This window comes from Nansenia antarctica (assembly GCF_963989245.1).
Source record: "Nansenia antarctica genome assembly, chromosome: 20".
NCBI classification, from domain to species: domain Eukaryota; kingdom Metazoa; phylum Chordata; class Actinopteri; order Argentiniformes; family Microstomatidae; genus Nansenia; species Nansenia antarctica.
In genome coordinates this window covers 3,098,312-3,119,042 of record NC_137693.1, presented here as the reverse complement: position 1 = coordinate 3,119,042, position 20,731 = coordinate 3,098,312, and the positions used below count along the sequence as shown (strand labels likewise).

The 20,731-nt window shown below is 46.1% G+C and overlaps 2 protein-coding genes across 2 annotated transcripts in view; both read left to right on the top strand.

Annotated features, from left to right (window-relative positions):
* Positions 1-741, top strand: part of LOC308174784 (1,4-alpha-glucan-branching enzyme-like) — a 27,017-nt gene extending 26,276 nt beyond the window's left edge. Inside the window, exon 6 of the mRNA XM_080549885.1 lies at positions 136-741. Coding sequence (XP_080406011.1) covers positions 136-198 — 63 coding nt within the window. The 3' untranslated portion in view covers positions 199-741. The remainder of the gene's footprint in view (positions 1-135) is intronic.
* Positions 742-3,801: 3,060 nt separating this feature from the next.
* Positions 3,802-17,094, top strand: paxbp1 (PAX3 and PAX7 binding protein 1; the record flags this gene model as incomplete). Its single annotated transcript, XM_080549884.1, has 18 exons — positions 3,802-4,105; positions 4,659-4,781; positions 5,027-5,251; positions 5,583-5,807; positions 7,327-7,430; positions 9,136-9,353; positions 9,880-10,069; positions 10,956-11,079; positions 12,144-12,246; positions 12,511-12,626; positions 12,995-13,194; positions 13,411-13,558; positions 14,151-14,272; positions 14,755-14,831; positions 14,965-15,031; positions 15,228-15,374; positions 16,021-16,175; positions 16,306-17,094. The coding sequence occupies 18 exons, from the start codon at positions 3,802-3,804 to the stop codon at positions 16,421-16,423; spliced, it is 2,766 nt and encodes a 921-aa protein (XP_080406010.1). The 3' UTR covers positions 16,424-17,094.
* Between the last annotated feature and the right edge of the window lie 3,637 nt (positions 17,095-20,731).

Here is a 20,731-nt window from a genome sequence, read left to right as displayed (position 1 = left end):
TGAAAGAGCCACACTACAATACAGACAAACGACTTGATTTGGATCTCCTTCTCTCACTTTCTTCTTCTTTTCTTCTCTGCCTCTCCTCACGTATTGTTCTCTTTCTGTGTGTGTGTTTGTCTCGTCCGTTCTCAGGTGTACATTCCTTGTCGGACAGCGTTGATCCTGGCCAATGAGGAGGTGGATTACTGTTACTAAGGAAACGGGGCGAGGCTCCCAGCAGCCAGATGTTGGCTGGTGCTGTGCCCAGTACCTGAGCCTTCCTGATCTGAGAGAGGAGCCTGCAACACACACACACACACACACACAGACACACACACACACACACACACACACACACACACAGAGAGAGAGAGAGAGACCGTTTACCGATGTTCACATGTTCACCTGTTCCTGGTTTCAAACTAAAGGTCCAGCCAAGACAGAGTGTGCAGTGTTGCCAACTGCATCTTACCAGCCTTGTACGAGACACAGGCTTAAGAAAAGGTCATGTTTTTTTCCAATGTTTTAGAATTATCAGTGCCTTCCAAACCTGTTTTTTTGAAAGACTCACCACAGAGAGTATAGGCCTTTGTGTGTGTGTGTGTAGAATGATGACACACTGAACATTTCAGAACGACAGTTTCCATGTTTATATGAGGTCTAAGATGACGATGTGTTACTTCATTGTAATGGTGTGATTGGGAAGGGCATTAAGTGCTGGGAAAGGGCATTATGGGAAAAATGTCATGTGGTTTATGTTAGGATGTTGAAAATAATAAAGAGGAACCATATGGACCTGCATTTCTCCTTCTGTTTCTTTAAACTGGAGAAACTGCCGGAACTTATGAAAATGTGTACTTTGGTCTTGATTGAGGGTGAAGGTAGGATCATTTAGTTAGATACTGTTCCTCATCTCGATCTTCTCTATGGCCAGTTAGTGGAGACTCATACAGGGGAAAGGACCAGGGAGTATTGCTATAAATAACCTGCTGGAACAGGGAGCCCTTAAAGGAAACTACCTTGTCGTTATACCAGATAGAATATCTCTCCTCATTATCATTTTAACGTCAGAGTGTTATTCTCTTCTGTGATTAATTATATTACGTCACCCACACTTCCATCTAATCTATTGTGGCATTTTAATTTCAACAATGTAATCACCCCCACTAGGCTACATGGCCAATAATAGCCCTGTAATTTTATCTTAATGTAGCCCACATATCGTGCACTGGATCACAGCAGTTTTCATTAATTAAACGACAATAATGCTATTATAGTACATAATTGTCTTCTTGGTGAGAATGGGCAATACATTTTTTTTTAAATGTTCAGGTCATCATCCATTACATTTCACAAATTAAATATGAATGCAATTTACCTGATCAGAGTCCTAGAATTTGAGAAGCATTGGATTGCACAGGCTGTGTTCGAAATGGCATATTAGCAAACTGCATACTACATACTCAATGAGTATATACTGCATACTGCCTACTAAATTCATAATAATTATGCCAATACCAGCTGACTATTTACACTATAGTATGCATCTCAGTATCCCAGAATGCCTTTCGCACCACTTCTACTAACATAATAGCTAAACAAGTTGGAAAATCATTTTGGGGCTGACTATAGTAACTAGCGTACCACATTGTTGTCTTAGCAATTGGTAAAAGAACAGGATTAAAATAAATGAGCAATAACATAGTGTGGCTTGCTACAGCAAGCACAATATCAACCAAGTTGTTCGTCTGAAGCTACAATACTGGGACCGTGTGTGTGTGTGTGTGTGTGTGTGTGTGTGTGTGTGTGTGTGTGTGTGTGTGTGTGTGTGTCTTGAATAATACTTGGATTTTATGCATTTCAAGTGGCATCTTGACGACATAGACATCTAAATTCCCAATATAGTGAAAATACCACCGCTCATCCGTGATCAGACTTAGCTGGGGTGCTGCAGCTGAAGAGTGTCAAATAGAGTGCAAAAAAAGCAGCATCCGCACACTCAAATCTGTACAAAGAATGTTGTTTATTGCTATTTTTCGGTCTCCAGGCTCTCGGACCATGTAAACAACAGCTGTATGACGAGTTTGTATGACACGGTTTGACGAGACTGAAGAGACGCGCAATGCATTTTGGGGAAGTTGAGTAGGAATAGTATGCTCTCGACGCATACTCTGAGATTCTGGAAAATCTAGCATGCATACTAGATTTCTCGCATACTCAAATTTCACATACTATACAGTGTGAACGCACTGCATACTCAAAATCTATGTCATACCTAGTATGAATAGTATGCCATTATGCTAGCAGGTCCACCGCTGGGTGCTGGTAGGCAAACTGGTTAGTAGTCGCTCTATAGTGTACAGGTTTTTACTTTTGCCTGCTTGCGGCTCTGTTAGTATGTGAAGCGCACTGAGTTGCATCTTGTAAGAAATGCACTATACAAATAAAATTTGATTTGATTTGATTTGATTCAAACACAGCCACGGTGAACCTCCCCGGGTCTCTCAGCATGATGTTTTTTTTCTCTCTCGCTTTCTGTTCCTTCAGTCTTGCTGTCAGCATTCAGTTCTGTAGATGTTCTTCAACTAAAGACATGTTGAGGCTTTCAAGACATAAATGTCTTGGCGTTTGTTGTCTTGTTTATGTAGTTAGGATGTGAGTATAGACGTGTGTCAACTTGTGTCATAGCCTCAGGCCATTCACAGTTACTAAACTCCCCTGCCTGTTACATAAATAAGGGAATGTGTTATTGTGGAATGGACTAGTCTATGTGAAACAGAGGACCAAGTTATCCTACATGATGAAATCAAATCCAACTTTATTTATATAGGCCTTGCATTTCGTACATTTTGTAAATGCAATGCAATGCGCTTCCTCCATGTAGGCCTACTGTAAGGAGAGAGGTGAGAGAGGTAACCTACACTGTGCCTCTCACAAAGCCTTTCATCCACTCCATCCACTTTCATTGACCCCCCCTCAAATCTAAGAGAGACAGAGAAAGCCAGATGGATACAGGACAAAGGAAGGTAAGAGACTAGAGACTTAAAGTGAAAGAGATCAGCTCAATATACAGACAGCAGAGCAATAGGTTACAAAGTGATGCGTGTTCACAAGCAGGCTTTAGCCAATAGTGTATATCAATTTGTTTTGTACATCGACGTTTTGTGGTTTTCATCATTCCATCATAGATACAGGTGCAACTCAAAAAATTAGCATATCGTGCAAAAGTCCATTCATTTCAGTAATTAAACTTAAAGGGTTAAACTTAAATATTATATAGACTCATTGCATTGTACATATGCATGATTATACTTTTCAGAGGGCTGACATTTCTGTATTTAAAATCCTTTTCTTATTGATTTCATGTAATATAAAACATTTCTGAGATATTTAATTTGGGGTTTTCATAAGCTGTAAGCCATAATCATCAAATGTATAACAAATAAAGGCTTTAAATATCTCGCTTTGCATGTAATGAGTCTATATAATATCTAAGTTTAACCCTTTAAGTTGAATTACTGAAATAAATGAACTTTTGCACGATATTCTAATTTTTTGAGTTGCACCTGTAGATAGATAGATAGATTTGGTATGAGGTTGTCCAAACCCCAGTCCGTCCAACAACAGGGGGCAGCAACGACCTTGAGACACCGTTGAAACCTACACACTCGTGGGTCACACCACTCGAAGAAGAAACGTGTTTGACAGCAGAAAATGTCTGCTGCCTTTCGCTGCGAACCCTATTTTGCGCGGCGCTTCTCCCGATTCTCTTGATCTTGAGACGTCTTGAGGCAGTAATATCCGAAGAAATCATTAATCATGTTTAAAAGAGCGAAAAAGGTCAACCTGCGACGGAGGAACGAGTCTGACGAAGACGAGAAGGAGGATGTTGTTATCATCCAGCCAGCAGCCCAGACACAGAGCCAGACATCACTGCAGCCATGCGGGCCTCTGGCGCAGGAGGAGGAGGATGGGGCTCGAGCCTTCACCATCCCCGGGCTAGACGGGCTCCACGACGGTCACCACGGCAACGGGTTCCCGCCAAACACCATAAACCCCGCCAAGGCCGCGAGGAAGGAGAGGAAGAATAAAGCCAGTTTGCTCAGCTTCGATGATGATGAAGGTAAGGCTAGCAGGCTAGCTCGCTATGCTAAGCTACTTAGGTAGCGTTGGCGTTCTAGCCATAAACATCATGCATGCTAGCTCGCTATGCTAAGCTACTTAGGTAGCTTTACTTTGGCGTTATGGCATAAACAACATCATGCATAACGGATAGCTAGATGATAGTTATAGGTGGTTTGTAAGCGTGCATGCATTCAGGAACGAGTGTTAATTACCTAACTAACTATGCTAAGCTACTTAGGTAGCGTTGGCGTTATGGCATGATAAAGACTGCATAATGGATAGCTTAGCTGATAGTTAGAGGTGGTTTGTAAGCGTGCATGCATTCAGTGTCAGAACGAGTGTTAACAGTAGGTGATTAGAAGGAAATCTAAAAAATTATGAAGTATTCCGTTGTGCACAGGGATGATCTAATCCAGCGTGTTGGCTGATGTTTACATTGTCCCCTGCATGTCAACATGAGAGATGGATCTGCTTTGTTGCACCAATCAGATAGCAACATTTATTAGTAATGGATTGTTATTCTGACCCCTCTTTGTCCATGCGATGTGCAGATGAGACTGAGGTGTTCCGAGTGAAGAAATCCAACTACAGCAAGAAGATTGTCAAACAGCTGAAGAAGGAATACAAGGATGACCTGGAGAAGACTGGCTACGTCAAGCAGGAGTCCAACACAGGTGGGCTGACGGCGCCTCACACTTGACAGTGCTATGAGTATACGTTGACATAAGTGACAGTTTAAAACAGGTCATTCAGTCGACAATTGACCTCATATATTGTGCTTTTGAAACAAATTGTCAGATGATAACAGATTATCTCCCCCCCCCTCTCTCTTTCTCTCTCTCTCTCTCTCTCTCTCTCTCTCTCTCTCTCTCTCTCTCTCTCTCTCTCTCTCTCTCTCTCTCTCTCTTTCTCTCTCTAGATGCCTCTGGCCTGCCTCTGGCCGTCATTAAGGAAGAGCCCAACAGCCATGCGGGCAGTGAGCAGGGGGAGGAGGAGATGGAGGTGGACAGCACTGATGAACCGGAGGAGGATCAGAAGAGTCAGAGTCAGAGTCAGAGTCAGACCTCCAAGAGCAACACCACTGCCGGAGTCTTCTCCAACACGCTCTCCACTACGCTCTCCACTCTCACCACCCTCAAACCCGGTACGCAACTCACATGTTCACCACAGGAACAACTGGTGCACCCCAACAGTCTCGAGAAAATAACTAAATCGTAATTCTTCCTTCTTCTAGCATTATGACTGCTAATGGCCCCTGGCCCTAGTATAGATTACTTTTTCTTGCTGTGAGTGATGGAGAGATGATGATCACTTACTTAGAGAAATGTATTTGGTGTAAAGTCGCCTTGGATAAAGGCGATAAATGCCCAGAAAATCCCAATGTAAAGAGGTTTCCTCTCCTTGTCTTCTCTTTGACGAGGAGAGGCGTCCACTGCCACCTTGCTGACTTTGAATCCCCCCTCCCATCCCACCAGGTGAGATCCCAGACGCAGCGTTCATCCACGCGGCCAGGAAACGCCGTCAGCTGGCGAGGGAGCTGGGAGGCGAGCCCCCCCTCGTGGAGACGGAGGCCCCGAAGAAGCGCCTGGTCAGAGAGGAGGACCAGGACGGCAGCGAGGACGAGGACGAGGACGACAAGAGGATCAGCTTCAGCGGAGTCCGGAACAAGAGCCAGAGACAGAAGATCGCCGAGGAGATAGGTGAGTCACAGGAGATGGGGTGAGTTAGAGAAGAATCAGCTAAGAGATAAGTAAGGCCAGGAATGAGAGCGAGAAACAAGATTGCAATGGAGATGCAGTGTTTCCTCCAGGAATTTTTACAATGGTGGCGGGTGGCCGTGACCGCGCGCGTAGCGCGCGCGATTTTTTCGCATGCACGCGCATGAAACGCGCACGCGCGCTCAAAACAACGTTTTTTTTTTTTTTTTTTTTTTTTTTTTCTAATCACAGCCAAAACTAGAGGATGGCCAAAAAAAATAAATAATGAATATACAGAATATAAACTTGTGACTGACAGTCACATACACACACAAAGATCATCAGCTATAATATAATACGAAGTAGGCCTACATGAGCACAAAAGCGGCTAACGTTACTGATTAACTGTTTACTGTAGTGCAGAGAGATGGTAGTCGTAGGCGGCGTATCAAATGACAAAGCTAAACGTTTAATGAAGGACATGAACGATTGTCAACAACACACTCAAGCATGCCTGGATATTTGTAAGAACTCTCGCGAGATTTATCAGACTAAACCTGGATTTTCCCTTTAGCGATGTTGATGGAATACCCCCCGGATGTCACTACGGTGGCCTGTACACAATAACAATAATACCACAGTTCACATTTAGACCAATCAGGAGCCCTTGTGTCACGTCGTCAACTGAATGTCATTAATCTGATTTTGGATCAGCGGTTAGAGAGAGATGGGCGTGGATTTAGGTGCACTTTTAGTGAAAAAATTAAAAAAAAAAAAAAAAAAAATTTGAGTTTTTTTTTTTTTTTTTTTTGAGAAATCTGAATGGTGGCGGAGGAAATTCCATCGTGGCGGCCCGCCACGATGAAATGCATGTAGAGGAAACACTGGAGATGGGCACTGCAGGTTAAAGAACTTGTATGCAAGTTAGAGACAAGATGGGTTGGAAACAGGATTTCTAGGGCAGTGTTGACCTCGGGTAGCTACCAAAGAGAAACAACCAATCTGCTTAAATCAGGAGTGTCTAATTTTAAATTAATTTTGCCATTTAGCAGACGCTTTTATCCAAAGCGACTTACAATTAAGAATTACAGGGACATTCCCCCTGGAGTAACTGAGGGCTAAGTGCCTTACCCAAGGGCACACTAGTAGTGGTGTGGTTTCAGGCGGGATTTGAACTCACAACCTTCCGATCCCAAGTCCAACTCACTATCCACTAGACCACCACTACCCTAGAACAGTGGTTCTCAAGCCTCTCCTTGGGGTCCCCCAGCCGCTCCACATATTCGATCTGTTCCACCACCAGCATACCTGATTCAACTACTCAAGTACAAAGCAATTATGATTTGAACCACTGGTCTAGAAGAGATTAGGGGCAAGGGGCTGCTTTTGAATTCAGCAACAACAAAAAGAGGCTCTCCAAGATCCATATTATCCAGTAGCAGGTCGATCCCTATGCTCCCAGACATGGGAATCACATTGACGCTAACACCCGTCTCCCTTCACCCCTCCCTGACCTCCCCAGGCATAGAGGGGAGCGATGACGAGGCGTTGAACACCGGGGGGCATGATGAGGAGGTGAACCGCTGGGAGCAGGAGCAGATCAGGAAGGGCATCAGCATCCCCCAGGTGAGAGACACACGTCATACACACCGCCAGTTAGACCTGCAAGACCTCATTACACATAACGTTCAGTCATCAGTTAAGTTACCATAGTGTGACTGACCGCCAATCAGAACCATACACTGTAGCATCCTTCAGCTTGGTTTCAAAACAAAGTTGTAATGCCAAAGATAGTCAAAAGAAAAAAGATAATACAGAAGGTTATTATACATGCAGCAGTGTTTCCTCCAGGATTTTTCACATTAGTGGCGGAGCGGTTATCTTTCGCGCGCGCAGCGCACGCGCATAAAACGCGCACTGGCGCTCAAAACAAGGACGTAGTTTCACCAAAAACTAGAGGGTGGCAACAATTATAATTTCTTAAATAGCGGTTAAGTCATTAAAGCCGAGCAGGTGATTTTATATAGAAGGTGATCAAATACCAATATATCCTACAGCTGCAGCGGAACATGCGGAACGCGCATTACACACACACACACAGAAAGATCAATACGAAGTAGGCCTACATGAGAGTACACGCACAAAACCGGCTAACGTTACTCATTAACTGTTTACACAAGTAAAATCACAGTGTGACAGTCAGATGGAGCATTCGGTAAACAACAACAGCAAAGTAATGCTATCAGTTGAGTTAAAGAAAACCAACTCTTACCTTTGATGACACCAACATGAGCCCTGCTTACCCGTACCTCCGCCGTTCTGTTCGTGGTGATTTTAGAGGCAATAGATTATTTTTGCCCAGCGCATATTGCTATGAATAGTTCGAAGCTAGCGTCAGGTGCGAGGCTGCTCGGTTAACCCATTAGCGGGAACATTATTTGTTTCACAAAATAGGCTGATTTAATTGACCATGAACATCAGAGACATACATTACGAATGTTCATTTAAAATACTCTATACTGAGCACTGGTATAAGAACATGAACCAGAGAACAGCAGTGTTATGTACGACAGTATGTCATTGCAGCACTTTGTTGCACTTTACGACGTCAAGTTCTGTACGTCCGTTAGAGCTTTACGACCTGTGTGTGTGTGTTGTCAGAATGAATGGCACTTGACAGTAAACGGAGCTCAGTTTGTATACCTGTGTGGATCTACATTTATTAGCATAACGCAAACATAATAAGCAGTAAATGCAATAACCCACAGTCGTCGCTGATGATGTTGCATTTTCGATTAGGATATGGGATTAAAGGCACCGGCGACGGGAGAAGAGAGAAATCCAAATGTCTTGCTAAATTCGGACCAATCACAAAACTGTTTTGAAAGCTCTGTTGAGACTTGAGAGCGATTCAGTCTCGATTGCAGTGCGAACACAAACGACGAGGTTAATTGCAACATTGTAACATATTGTAAATAACTACGCCCTAAATCGTAACGAAATGTTGGTCTGGAAGCGGCCTAAATCTAGCTTCAATCTGCTTTTTTCTGTTCTCCGGTCATAATAACTCGCTGCCTTTCTGCGCAGCCTGAATCAAAGTGGACTGTCTGAATCGATTAGTGGCGGAGGAAATTCATTCGTGGCGGCCCGCCACCAATAAATGCATATAGAGGAAACACTGATGCAGGGTTCGACATTAACAGTTGCTCGATTGCCCAGGGCAAGTAAAATAAAAGTGAATGTCGAACCCTGACATGTGTTTGCTAACTTTATGAGCATTGCTATTGATGATGGCTAAATGTGATTGTTGTTGTTGTTGTCATTGTCTTAGGTCCAGAGCAGCCAGCCGGAGGACAATAGCATGTACTACCAGAGCAGCTATGACCAGCAGCCCTACGGCTCCACCTACAACATGCCGTTCACCTACAGCGGCGTGGGCGCTGAGGACAGCAAGCCCGTGAGAACAGAGGTTTCAGTCCCCTATACGGCCCCTAGTAGCGACCTGACCCCTGTCACTACTGATCTGGTAAAGAAACGTCTGAGAGACAGGTAGGTCGAGTGGCATCAGTCCTCACCTCTACTCCACTACTGCTACTGCTCCCACTACCACTGTCAGTCCTGTGTTCCTTCCTGCCCGGAGACCAGGGCCCGCTGCCAGCAGATCCAGACCACATGACTCTATCGAGGCTACACACACGAAGCCCAAACATAACCCATGCCCACACCTGACCCAGGAGTAGTGAATAAACGGAGCAGTGAATAATCACCCTCACTATCCTCTCTCTACCGTACTACCTGTAAACTCTACGTCTACCTCACGACACACAGTCATCCTACTCACCCGTGCCTCTCCTATCTACGCCCCTGGGCCAGGGTCAGCTCTCTGAATGCAGGGGAGGGCGCAACGCTAATGCCAAAGTCACCATGGACAGATCCCCCCCCCACACTACACTACACTCTTACCTGTATTCTACCTCAATACCTTCAGACGTTGACTAACTGAACCCCAGGCAAGTTCCCCCGGTCGGTAGCACTCACCCCTAGTGTCTCTCCTGTTGTGTGCTGTTGTCTCTAGGCTTAGCCAAATGCGTGCGGGGCACGACGCTAACGCTAAGCGCAACGAGACGATGCAAGACGAGTTAGTGACCTCCCAGAGTGCCATTCTGCGCCTGGAGGGCTCGTCCAATGACAACGCAGAGCAGTACAAATTCTTGCAAGAGATGCGAGGGTATGTTCGAGACTTGCTTGAGTGTTTCGGCGAAAAGGTAAGGGAGAAATTATCTGCCGCCTGACTTTCTGTTTGTTTTTTGGTGGATTTTTTGTATTAATTACAAATAAGAGTAATGGCTACATTATCTGTGTCTTGCGATAATAATAATACATTAGACTTATATAGCGCTTTTCTAGACACTCAAAGACGCTTTACAAACTGAAAAGATCGAGTATGAGGATGTGTCTACCATCTTGTAAGGCTTACTACCTTGTCAGTGAAAGTAGTGACTTAAAGTGGTCTCTTGCATTTGAAACTCGTTTTTAGTAGAATCACCAGAAACGCATGTTTTTCATCACAGCAATGGACAACTACAATAGTAACCTATAATCAACGTCTTAAAAATTATCGCCGTTCTTTTAACACCTGACTTACGGCCTCGGTCCTGCAGCTGTTCAGTTGTGTCCTCGAGGAGAGGAGAGATAACCAGCCATCGGCTAAGCTGATAAACAGCCAACTCTCTAACAAGGATTTTACTCCCTAGGCTCACCTCAGAGGAACGATGTATTACGGTCAACGGAGTCTATCGGTGTGGGGGTCAGAGAGCATTGTGATAGAACGCGTCCAAACAGTCGCATTGCAATAACACAATCGCATTATTTCCTGCGTTCAAAAACAGTCGCATTGGCATAACACAATGACATTTTTTCATGTCTGACATGCTATAGATAGAATGTCATTATTACATCTAAAATCGTACATTATAGGAGATAATGACTCCATTAAAGTAGTTAGAAGGTAAGTATGATAGTTGGCGAGTTTCTGTCGTGTCGCGTCTGTCATATGGCTCTCTGGTCCCCCTGCACCAATCAGATCTCCCCGTGACTCGGTCTCCACCCCCGGTACTGGTCAGAGGTCACAGAAGGTATCATATTTTTCAGGTGCCCGCCGTCCTGGATCTGGAGGCCGCCATGCACCAGTTACTAAGGCAACGGGCCTCGCGACTCGTCCAGAGAAGACAGGATGATATTAAAGATGAATCGGCGGAGTTTGCAAGCCTTTCAAGTCAGTCCATCTTGAAGGTTTTTATTATTTCTTTGAACGGCCTCGTTGGTTCACTGTGTGCGCGTGTGTGCGCGTGTGTGTGTGTGCGCGCGTGTGTGCGCGTGTGTGTGCGCGTGTGTGTGTGTGTGCGTGTGTGTGTGTGCGTGTGTGTGTCTGTGTGTGTGTCTGTGTCGTGTGTGCGTGCGATTGTGTGTGTGCCCCCCCCCCCATCCTCTAGTTAAACCCCTCTCCTGTCTAGACCCCTTTCTCAACTATTCCTGTTGTGCGTGCGTGTGCGTGCGTGTATGCGTGCGCTTGCGTGCGTGTTTGTGTGTGTGGTATGCGTGCGCGTGTGTGTGTGTGTGTCTGTCTGCTTGTGTGTGCGCGAGGTGAGCTGTGTAACAGAGGGGCCGTTTGAGCTGTGCTCCTCTTGTGGCTGAGGTGATTCGGTCACGGCCACAGCCGTGTCTGAGCGCTGTGTCTGAAGTCCCTCTGACTCAGGGACAGACACTGTGAAAGTCGGTGAACGAGCTCTGCCAATGTCACTGACAGACAGATCTTTTAAGTCAAATGAATGATTGTAAATGTTGATAAAATGCCGACACCAGGTAAGTGGAAACCAAGTTGTGTGTCTCGATGATGATTATGAAATGTTAAACCTGTCTTGGTATGAATGTGAAATGAAATCAGTGAAATTAAGTGAATATGGGGGGAAAAAAGGGGGGGGGGGACATTTTAATTAGTGTTGACTCAACTTGTCAAATGCACAAATGTTTCTTTCCTATTTTGAAAAAAATATTTAACTGTTTCCCAGCAAGTTTCCTAGGTATGGATTAATCAACTTACTTCTCCATCTGATGGTTTTGATTCATGAGTAGGTTTTATAGAAAAGACCCTGTGTCACATATGAATTGATTAGGTTATTAATTAATTGATAGACGTTCTGGTATTCATACATGGTTGCTTCTGTCAGTTATTGTTGTCCTAACTTGAGAAGCGTAGAGGTCAGTGGGGGGGTCAGAGTAGTGTTTTTTTAGGGCTCTCCCCATGTCTTCCTGATTCTAACATGCCAACATCTCTTTCAGGCAAGGCAGTGATGACTCCTAACCTGGACTTGTTTGGTCGAGACCGCACGGCCTATCAGGAGCACGCACGCCAGAGGAGGATCGCTGAGAGGGAGGCGCGGCGGTAAGCTACTCGCTAATACTCTCTGTTGAATGTTTCATATCGTCACTACACCACAACAGCATGCTATAGAAGTGACTGATGATTCACCATTATTATTATTATTATTATTATTATTATTATTATTATTACTATTACTCGCTTTGTACATTTGGAGGGACGTACTCGGTCTCCTCAAACGAACCCCCCGCGGGAGAGATTTGATTGCGTCACTCGTGTTCATTGGCTAATGTTTTGGGTTGTTTGCTTCCCGGGCGGGAAAACCAGAACGCGGAGGCGTCAAGCCAGAGAGCAGAACGGGAAGAGGGCGGAGCATAAAGAAGGCCTGTCCTCGGACGACGAGGAGACCTCGACTGACGTCACCGGCTACAACCAGGAGAGAGGTACACACACACACACACACACACACACACACATACACAGACAGGTATACATACAACCTCAGTCTTTCACTCTTTCATACCATCTCTCTCACACACACACACTCCCGGACAGATACACCACCCTACTCTGCCTTACAGTTCACACACACACACACACACACACACCAGCAAAGGCATTAGTGACAAGACAAACCCTCTTCTAAGTCCCTGTTTGACAGGAGCCAGACTAGATGAGCCAGCCTGACATTAGTAGTCTCACCTCACCACACGATGTCATTGTCATTCAATGTCAATGTCATTCTGGAGAAGGCCTGTCTTCAGTGTGCTCACCTTGTGAACGTGCACGTTGTCGCTGTGCTCCCGTGCAGACCGTATCGTGAGGGAGTGCAAGAAGGCGTTTGAGGACGTGATGGAGGACTTCCACTCGCTGGACTGCATCAAGTCTCGCTTCGAGGTGTGGAGGCGGCTGTACGTCACCTGCTACAGGGACGCCTACATAGGCCTGTGTCTGCCCAAGCTGTTCAACCCCCTGGTCAGACTGCAGCTCATCACATGGAGCCCCCTAGAGGTAGGGGTGTGTGTGTGTGTGTGTGTGTCTGTGGTTGTGCGTGTGCGTGTGAGCATGCTTGTCATTCTGTTTATATAACATCTCGGAGAATGGGCTTAGGAGAGAGTGGGTGCGGGCGCACGAGTGCACTTGAAGAGACTGTATGTGTATGTGTGTGTACATGACCCCATGTAGACCAGCAAAAACCAACGTCTCCCCCCCCCCCCCCCCTTGCAGATGGACTGTGCTAACTTTGAGTACATGCTGTGGTTCGAGTCGCTGCTGTTCTACGGCTGTGCGGAGCAAAGCAGTATGCAGAAAGGAGACACGGATCTCAGCCTCTTACCTGCCATCGTGGAGAGAGTCATACTGCCTAAACTAGCAGGTTAGCAACACACACACACACACACACACACACACAGACACACAGACGTCAGCCTGATCCTCATGTTGAGAAGTGTAGTCCTGCTGAAACTGCTAGGAAAAGCTAGGACTGTTATTTGGTTATGTCACAGTATCGGTGTGAAGATCGAGTACGGGGGGTGGGCTTCAAATGTCATAATTAAGACTAAAAACCCATATTTTTAATATTGCCTTTAAATGACTAAATAATTCAATTAGAGCGGGGGGGGGGGGGGGGGCACAATAAGGCCATGCCATATCATCACAGGATCCCCGGTTAGATCTGGCCCTATGTCCTGCATGTCACCCCCCCTCTCCCTCTCTCTCTCTCATCCATCCTTCCGGTCAATCTCTACTCTCTCTATCCCAATAAAGCTAAAAAAGCAACAAAAAACTATTTGAGCTCAGGTAACCCTAGGTAGGCAGGTTGGCCGTAGGTGTGTTGTGGTCTGACAGACAGAGACGCAGCCTTACGTTGATCCCAAACCCTACTGTCTTATCGTCGATTACGTTAGAAAGTGGAAGGGTATAACAGGAAGTGTGTGTGTGTGTGTGTGTGTGTGTGTGTGTTCCAGTGCTAGCAGACCAGGTGTGGGACCCCCTCTCCAGCAGCCAGACGGCCAGGCTGGTGGGCTTCATGCACAAGCTGATCAAGGGCTACCCCACCGTGATGCACGGAGAGAACCGCAACACCCAGGTACGCTACCCTCACCACACAAACACACACACACACATACACACAACACACACAGGTACGCTACCCTCACAACACACACACACACACACACACACACACACACACACACACAAGTACGCTACCCTCACAACACACACACACACACACAAACAAACAACACTCAGGTATGCTACCCTCACAACACACACACACAAACACACAGGTACGCTACCCTCAGCACACACACACACACACACACACACAAACAACACTCAGGTACGCTACCCTCACAACACACACACACACACACACACACACAAACAACACTCAGGTACGCTACCCTAACAACACACACACACACTCACTCTCACACACAGGTACAATACCCTCACAACAAACACACACAAATAACACAGGTACAATACCCTCACAACACTACAAACCTCAAAGTATGGTTGAGAGTGACGTTTGTGATTATGTTCTTCTTCTCTTCTCTCCACCAGGAGCTGCTGAAGACGGTGGTCTTGCGGACCAGACGGACCCTGGACGATGACGTGTTCTTACCGCTGTACCCCAAAAAGTAAGACGCTGTCACAAGAGACTCGGATATTCTCCTCCCGTGCTCATTCTTAAAAACAAAAAAACATTATTAAACATGAATTATTAAACGTTAATCCTATTAACATTAAATGCGTCCCCCTCCCTCCCTCCAGCGTGTTGGAGAACAAGAACAGCGGTCCCTACCTCTTCTTCCAGAGGCAGTTCTGGTCCTGTGTGAAGGTACGGTGTTAGCACTGTACTACAGTACAACCACAGAACATTCTCTGATCATTTGTGCCTGTGAGGAGGCCTGTGTGACGATGGCGTGTTTAACCCCTTCCTCTCTCTCTCTCTCTCTCTCTCTCCCTCTCTGTCTGTCTCTCTCTCTGTCTGTCTCTGTCTGTGCATGTCTGTCTGCCTGTCTGTCTCTCTGCAGCTCTTAGGGAATATCCTGCAGTGGGACGGGATCCTGTCTAACTCCAGTCTGAGAGAGCTGGCCCTGGACAGCACTCTGAACAGATACATCCTCTCTGCTCTGCAGAGCACCGACGGTGGGGACGACAACATAGAGAAGAGCCAGAAGGTGAGACACACACACACACACACACACACGCACGCACACACAGAATAGCTTCCAACAGCATAAAAAGCTGTGCGCAGGGCTGTGCCGTTGATGACACTGATAGGGCTTTCACACCGGCAAAGAACCGTTCCGGTTCACGTTCGTGGACCAAGTCTGGAACCGGCCAGCGCGTTGAGACCGAAACTCAATTGGTTCGGAGACTGAAAAGTTGGTTCGCGGCGCAACCAACGCAAATCTCGCAAGCCATTTCTATTCCAGTAATGGAGCAGCTGGTTAGTAAGAGAATGCGTGTAGAAAGTGTCTTTTGTTTTGTTTCATAGAAAATAGTGTTTATTTCGGATACTGTAGTGGCAGATATTATCCTAATTTCTGGTGAAGTAGCTGCCATCTAGTTGTGACATTTTTGTTTATCCCGCCCATTCATCACCCATCGTTCTGGTTACACTGGTATGAACGCGGGCTGGTTCGCCAGACATCACCAAGGTTCGGAGGTTACCAAACGCGAACCGGAACGGTTCTTTGCCGATGTGAAAGCCCTATGAGATGCCCTCCCCCACCCTCCACCCCCACCCACACACACTGTGTTTTTTTCTGTAGTGCTGTAACAGTTGTTGTAACTCTCTCCTCCTCTGTGGTCCAATCCAAGGTGGTGGAGTGTATCCCTGCCCAGTGGTTGGCGGGGCTGAAGGGGCAGCAGACGCTGCCTCAGCTGGAGCCGTTCTGCCGCTACCTGACCCACCTGGCCAGCACCCTGCAGCGCGGCAGCCTGGTGGCCTCCGACATGGAGAGGAGGGCCGCCAAGTGAGTTTCACTATCCGCAGGCTGACGCACGCGTCATGAAGTGTATTTTTAAAAAGCTTCTACAGTGGGTTTGTTGGTTTGTTAGGAGAGGTGCTTGATACATCTGTTCTCTCTTGCCCCCCCCCCCCAGGGATCACATTAGAGAGGTGGTGAAACTGCTGGGACGCCTGAACGCTCTGGACCACATCATCACCGTGGCGACGGAACACGGCATCAAAGACATCAAACCCCTTCTGGAGGGCAAGTGAGAAGGAGAGGGACAGACCAGCCGTGTGCGTGTGTGTCCCGAGGACGACCAGGTCCTACGGCTCCATACGGCAAAGCTCACAGAGGGCGGGGTGTGTGTGTGCGCGTGTGTGTGTGTGTGTGTGTGTGTGTGCGTGCGTGTGTGTATATATTGTGAATATTGTACATGTCTGAAGAGGGAGACTGTGCTTGTCGTTTTGCCTGTTGGACTACAAAGAGACTTCAAGGAGGTGGTCAGATGTCAGATCAAGTGGACTACAAATCCCCAGAGACTTGTTGCCTTCATCTCTTAACAGATACGCTGGGAGACGCAGGGCACTCTGGGAAATGTAGGCGCAGGCTGCTTTCTACTCGGAGAGTAAACTGCCGCTCTGACACGGACTATCCTGCCTAGCCAAACGAAAACATTATGAACATGTGGGATCCTCTGTGTTATCTGGGCTACCTGTCAAGATAACAATCGCTGGCATCTCACCCTGAGTCTCCTGATTTTACTGGTGCCAAAACACCTTGCCACTTAGCTAACTCTCCCCCTAGGGCCTAGGCAAGAGTGACCTTAGATCAACGTGTCGTAGGAGCAACTTCATCCTACTTTTAACTACTGCCCTTCACTCACACGGACTCTTCTCTCTCAACTCACACGAGCCTCTTCTTCTGGTGTGGAGGTGGAGCTGGAGACGGGGGAGGAGGGAAGGGTGTTCTTATCACGATTCGACAGATTCATGTCTAAATGTTTTATTTGCCTGTGAATAAAATATGGCTGTGGAAGATTATTTTTGTTGTTTCTTTTTGGTGTGTGTGTTTGTGTGTGTTTGTTTGTTTGTGTGTGTGTGTGCGCCTCACTTCTCACCTTCTAATCAAACTTGTGCAGCCTCTGAAATAACATAAATTGGATATTTTGGAGCATTGAGGTGAAGTCGCGCGCCCTTCTAAGAATCAGTAAACCACAGGTCTGAGATTAAGCAAACCGTCGTCCAAAAAAAACTGCAGAAGATGCGAAAGTGACCAGCGCCTATGGGCCGACCTCATGTACAACACTGCATGATAATGAGAAGGCGGGGTTAGGTGGTTCCTTCGCCCCCCCCCCTCGCTCCGCCAAATAAGCGCAAAACTGCAACTCGATCCACACTACCTTCCATCATAAATGTTACCCTCACCACCTGTCAAGAAAAAACGCTAGAACTAAGGCTTGTGTTTTAGTAGAATCCATCAGACAAAGTGCCGTCTTTTTTTTATGAGAGCACCGTTTTAAATCCTCTACTCTTATGGTGAACTGATAACACCTTGTGCCGATCCATGCGTCTGGACAGGCTGTGTAAGGTAAGGTATGCGTCTTGTACTGTCTTCCTTATGTTACCCGAACGTGCTTAGTATGATACTAATAGAAACTACTAGACTACTACTAATAATAGAAAAGGAGTAATTTGACACATTGTATATAATGACCAGATCATGCATGTGTTCGTGTCATATTTAACAGTAAGAAGTTGAGTTGTATCGGTTTTGGGTGAGCTCCACGCCGTGCACATGGTCTCCACATAAAGGAACCATTTTACCTCCTGTGCGCCCCTGATACGGGGGGCTACTGGAAACGCCTGGGCGCCCACGGGGTCTCTGTTGTGTGTAATCGAAAAGAAAACACACAAACAAGACGCAAAGTAACGGTGGAGAACATGATCATGAATCGCATGTGGGTTAAACAAAAAAACTAGTTAAATATTAAACAACTGCAAGTGAAAACTAGTCAGATTGAGATATTCGGGCGATAAATAATTGGATAAATATTTCGGATTTCCCCCAATACGCGCGGTTTGCGTGCTTCACTGGAGTGCGCCATAATAAAGAAAGTTACCCATGTGTGTTGTTGGACATCATGGAACATTGTAGGTTCCCTTGCCTTGGCTTGTGTGTCCTAGGACAGTAACGCGCTCACATGTGACACATCGTTCAATTATCAAACAACAAATTTGATTGTATATACTCTGCAGCGCTGATAGTTTATAAACACATTAGTGGTGTTATTAAGTCCTGTTTTTGAAATCTACCCCCCAACAGTGGCAGCAGAGTCCAATGAATCATCCTTGTAATGACTACAGCAAAACCACAACAACACTGCCAGGTCTTGTTGATAGTCAACCTCCACTGTAGTAGTATTACTCCTAGTAATAGGATATATTCCATGCTAGATTTGTATTGTCAGATTGTATGTATGGGGGTAGTGGTGGATAGTGGATAGTGAGTTGGACTGGTGATGAGATGGTCATTAAAATCCTACCTGGGAACACCGCCACTAGTGTGCCCTTGAGTAAGGCACTTAGCCCTAAACTAAAGTTACTCCAGGGAGACTGTCCCTGTAATCTCTAATTGTAAGTCGCTTTGGATAAAAAATGTCTAACTAAATGGTTAAAATGTAAACATGTATCCATACCTGTGTAGGTAACCATAGACTCCCTTTTTTAAATTAGCCTATCACAGATGACTGACAACTCCCAGGATAACATGAACTACAGGAAGTGGACTACAGGAAGTCAGTCACTTCATCTGGACCACACCTACTCAACCGCTTTTTTCCTCATGACTTTTTGCTTTCCGTTTGTGAGAGATTAAAAGCCTGGTGGTGAGCGGAGGTTAAGCTACCTGTGCCTGGCCAGGGGATGGAGTAGTAATCCTCCCAGTAGAGCTGATCACAACATATTACCTAATATGGTGTTTACTTCCACTAGCCTAAATCTTCAGTCTGCTCTGGGACAACAAAGAGGTCTTTGAGCTGTAAATCTCTTGTATGTGTAGAAAGTTGTTGTGAAAGTGGCCAGGGTCAGAAGGAGGTAGTATTATTGATACTGTAGTCTGGTTTGTGGTCTGTCGTCGTTGCCGTGTTTACATGACATTCTTTCAGGTCACCACGAGCTTGACACTGATACAAACCGCAGTGTTCCTGAAGCACGGCAAGGTAAATATTGAGGAAGATAGTGAATCACCTGTATCCAGATCCAACCTGAACTGCATCCCCAATATTTCAGATATTTGAATACTGTTGTTAACAGTTAGATGATCCTTCAAGGGTATATAACACATCTAATAAGAATGACTACCGTGCTCCTGGAAGATACTGGAACGGACAACAACTCTGCTAATGGTCACCTTGAGAGATGGACAGATGGGAGGAAGGAAGGAAGGGGAGGAGGAGGTGTCTAGAACGAAAGAAGGGGTGACGGAAGAAAGTGGGGGATGGGGATATCGACAGCGAAATAGGTAGGCAGGAACTATGACGGGAAGGGAGGGGAGGGAGGAGGCGGAAGGATGGAATCCAGAAGGGAAGAGAGGAAGGAAGGATGCATTATTTATAGGCTTCAATACTCTCCTCTCAGGATCGGTGCTGGTGGACTGTGCGGGACTGTCCCGGGAGGTGACATTCTCTGAACTGAACCAATGCCAGTCATGGCCCCATGCTGTCCTGTGGCCTCCACTATTTTCCAGTCATCTCTGTAGGGAACTGAGTACTGAGCTGAGCTCATCTCTATCCCTGACGTGCGCCAACATGGTGGGTCATATACAATGGGGAACTGCCCTCTGGGTGTTCTAGCACCAAGCCTTCCCCTGTCACGGCGGCATGCTTCTTCTAGACAGTTTCACACATGTATCAACTGAGGCCCGGGGAACTATGGGGCCTGGTTATAGCTCCTGAGCCCTAAGTATAGCATGTCTAAATCTGGGTCACACCAGTGGACCTACAGGGATTGGTGCACACATACAGGCCAAAGACACTGTATGTATGCATGTAAATATGTACTACAGTATGTTATGTGGCTTGTGTGTTTGTCTCCGGATGTTTCTCTGGAGGGCTGTGGAGGTTCAGACACGCTGCCGACCGGTTTGGCAGAAGGAGTGGGGGTTCGTGATCCGCTGATCCCCTGCTACCGGTGTGTGGACTCACAAACCCGCAAGGAAAACCCCTACTAGGCTTTAAGGGGTTTAGGAGCTGACTTATCGAAGCACGGCGGTTGTAACACCAGAGTTACGGATTGTAATTCCTGCATGGACTTACGGTAATGTTATGCCACAGACTCCGGTTAGCTAATCAGTTAGTTTTTTTTTGTTTTGTATTCTTTTTTGATTTTTAAAGTCTGCGAAATGTAGATTATGATATGGTTATGATATACGAGCTACTTCAGGAGCTTCTGAATCTAGTCTACCATCTTCATGAGGTGGGCCTGTGTGGTTTGATTAAGCAATATCACACTTCAAATGGACTGTTGCCTAGTAACCTGAACACAAACATGTAGTCTAATTAACCTGAACACAAACATGTA